General features: G+C 50.6%; 1 protein-coding gene across 1 annotated transcript in view; it reads left to right on the top strand.

Moving 5' to 3' along the window:
* RECQL4 (RecQ like helicase 4) overlaps positions 1-3,306 on the top strand; it is a 50,585-nt gene that overhangs the window by 12,133 nt on the left and 35,146 nt on the right. The window contains exons 8-10 of the mRNA XM_018574671.1: positions 174-303; positions 624-734; positions 1,438-1,554. Of these exons, the coding sequence (XP_018430173.1) occupies positions 174-303; positions 624-734; positions 1,438-1,554 (358 nt within the window). The remainder of the gene's footprint in view (positions 1-173; positions 304-623; positions 735-1,437; positions 1,555-3,306) is intronic.

The raw sequence follows: 3,306 nt of genomic DNA, 5'->3' as shown, positions 1-3,306 counted from the left end.
GGATGGGGTCCTCCTTGGCTGGGTTGGTATGGGGCTGTGGCTGGGATGGGGTCCTTCTTGTCTGGCTTGGTATGGGGCTGTGGCTGAGGTCCTCCTTGTCTGGCTTGGTATGGGGCTGTACCTGGGTCGGCATCCTCCTTGTCTCCTTCATTTATATTCTCTTTATTTCTCAGATGTGGAAGCAGAAGTGGCAGAAGAAGGGAGAGCAGTTTGGCGGAGGAGGAAAGCACTTTAACCGCAGTGGGGATACTTGCTTCCATTGTGGTGTAACGGGTCATTGGGCGTCTCAATGTCCTGGCAAAGGTATGGCTGCAGCACATGGTACAATGGCAGTCTGGGGACACCAAACATCAGTCAATGAAAGTTTATCGTCTGTGTGGAAATCTTTACATTTCTCTGGGTAAAAAATCCCTGTGGTTGAGTTCCGGGGTCTGCCATGGACATTAAGAGGGGGACTCATTCTCCATGCTTCCATTTTACTTTGGGTTAGAGGACACGCACCATGGTGGAGAGTAACCGAGATGGAAACATTGTTGGGGAGAGCTCAGCACTGAACTACAAGATGTTGGTTCCTCAGATGTCTCTGGAGAGTAACATTCGGCATGTTTTTACTCCCCTTCCAGTGCTTCCTGTCCCAAAGCCCGAGGAGCCGGACCCTGTGGAGGAGGACATTGTGTTGCCATCATTAGAGGACGTGGCCAGGATGACCAACACTCAGATGGGGGCAGTGATGGGTGAGAAGCATAAAATGCCACTAAAGGGAACCCGATCCTAACTGCAAAACTTCTATTATATCCGTCTGGTGCATCTTTCTGAAATGTCCGCCCATTCCGACTTCTTTACATATACTTGCCCTCTAGATGATATGGATTGGCCCATCCAATATGCCTTAAATATACCCTCCATAATGGTACACCCCTCCAGGTGGTGTGGATTGGCCCATCCTATATGCCTTAAATATACCCTCCATAATGGTACACCCCTCCAGGTGGTGTGGATTGGCCCATCCTATATGCCTTAAATATACCTGCCGTAATGGTACACCCCTCCAGGTGGTGTGGATTGGCCCATCCTATATGCCTTAAATATACCTGCCATAATGGTACACCCCTCCAGGTGGTGTGGATTGGCCCATCCAGTGTACTTTAAATATATACCCCACAATGGTGTAGTTGGTGTGACCAATTCAGGGAGCTCCTTATATCCAGTTTGTTTCCACATGGGATATATAATCACCCCATACACTGAATTGGGGACAGGACAGTTGGTTGTATATAATAAGCCAGTGCTGATAACAACCAATCAGATTTTCTGTGCACATAAAAGGTGTGTTGTGGTTGGTTGGTATAGGGGGTGTTGGAGTGAACATGGCCCTGACATCTTTCTGCATTTAATGGATATTTATGTAACAGGAGTTTTTTTGTTTTTTTTTAAAAGTCTGTGAAGATCGCCAAGACGTGAGCTATGAAGTGGTCAGACCAATATATGAACCAGTTCCACCCCCTCCCGCCATGACGCCTCTTTATGAGTTGGACCCATCAGGGACAGTCCGAGGTATAACTCTCTTTCTGGGGGAGGGGGTTGTTATCCATGGAGGTGTACGTTCCTCTCTGGGGGAGGGGTTGTTATCCATGGAGGTGTACCTTCCTCTCTGTGGGAGGGGTTGTTATCCATGGAGGTGTACCTTCCTCTCTGAGGGAGGGGATGTTATCCATGGAGGTGTACGTTCCTCTCTGGGGGAGGGGTTGTTATCCATGGAGGTGTACCTTCCTCTCTGGGGGAGGAGATGTTATCCATGGAGGTGTCCCTTCCTCTCTGGGGGAGGAGATGTTATCCATGGAGGTGTCCCTTCCTCTCTGGGGGAGGAGATGTTATCCATGGAGGTGTCCCTTCCTCTCTGGGGGAGGAGATGTTATCCATGGAGGTGTCCCTTCCTCTCTGGGGGAGGAGATGTTATCCATGGAGGTGTCCCTTCCTCTCTGGGGGAGGAGATGTTATCCATGGAGGTGTCCCTTCCTCTCTGGGGGAGGAGATGTTATCCATGGAGGTGTCCCTTCCTCTCTGGGGGAGGAGATGTTATCCATGGAGGTGTACCTTCCTCTCTGGGGGAGGGGGTTGTTATCCATGGAGGTGTACCTTTCCTCTCATGGGGAGGGGATGTTATCCATGGAGGTGTACCTTCCTCTCTGGGGGAGGGGATGTTATCCATGGAGGTGTACCTTCCTCTCTGGGGGAGGGGTTGTTATCCATGGAGGTGTACCTTCCTCTCTGGGGGAGGGGTTGTTATCCATGGAGGTGTACGTTCCTCTCTGGGGGAGGTGTTGTTATCCATGGAGGTCTACCATCTTCTCCGGAGGATGGGTTGTTATCCATGGAGGTGGGTCTTCCTCTCTGGGGGATGGGTTGTTATCCATGGAGGTCTACCGTCTTCTCCGGAGGAGGGGTTGATATATCACCCGGCTTATAATGAAGCAGAGCTACGGATGGATCTTTGGGTACGGGTCTATTCCAGAGATATATTATAGACCACTATTGGGCGCTGCCACCGGATGTGGATATACGTTCCGGGAGCCCCTGAGACAAGTTGAGGAACATTGTGGAGAGAAGGTAGCTGGTCTAGTGGATACTACATAGAAACGCATTAGAACTTTCTAATGGATTTCCAGCATGCCGGCACTCCGCGAACTGGACTTAGTATGTGACCATGAATGATGCCACATGTCCGTGTCATTGGAAAGATTGAGGTCTCTCTCCCATTGGCTGACATAAGATGGGGAGTCGGGGGAGGGGAGCAAGGAAGAGTATAATGTAGATAATTCCCTTCCAGGTTCCAATGTTCTGGCGTGTGGAAATAAATGCTTTCATCTGAAGATAATGAAAGATCTCCGTGTGAGGAAGATGGTATTGGTCTTGGAGGTGTGAGAACGGTTTTACCCCATCAGGGGATTGGCATTTCCAAAAATGAGTTAAAGGAACTATGGGGGGTCAGTGTTTCCCCCCATAGTTCTCCTCAGGGTCACAGGAGGACACAAACTAGCGTCCTCCCGTCACACTAAGCTTGGGGGCTTATTGGTGATGGGATGGAGGGGCTCTTATTGGTGATGGGACGGAGGGGCTCTTATTGGTTGATTGGATGGAGGGGCTCTTATTGGTGATGGGACGGAGGGGGCCTATTGGTGATGGGACGGAGGGGGCCTATTGGGGATGGGACGGAGGGGGCCTATTGGTGATGGGACGGAGGGGGCCTATTGGTGATGGGACGGAGGGGGCTTATTGGTGAAGGGATGGAGGTAGAGCTGCAGCTAA

Source organism: Nanorana parkeri, unplaced genomic scaffold (assembly GCF_000935625.1).
Source record: "Nanorana parkeri isolate BGI_ZX_2015 unplaced genomic scaffold, ASM93562v1 scaffold3150, whole genome shotgun sequence".
NCBI lineage: Eukaryota > Metazoa > Chordata > Amphibia > Anura > Dicroglossidae > Nanorana > Nanorana parkeri.
This window is presented reverse-complemented; position numbering and strand designations above follow the sequence as displayed.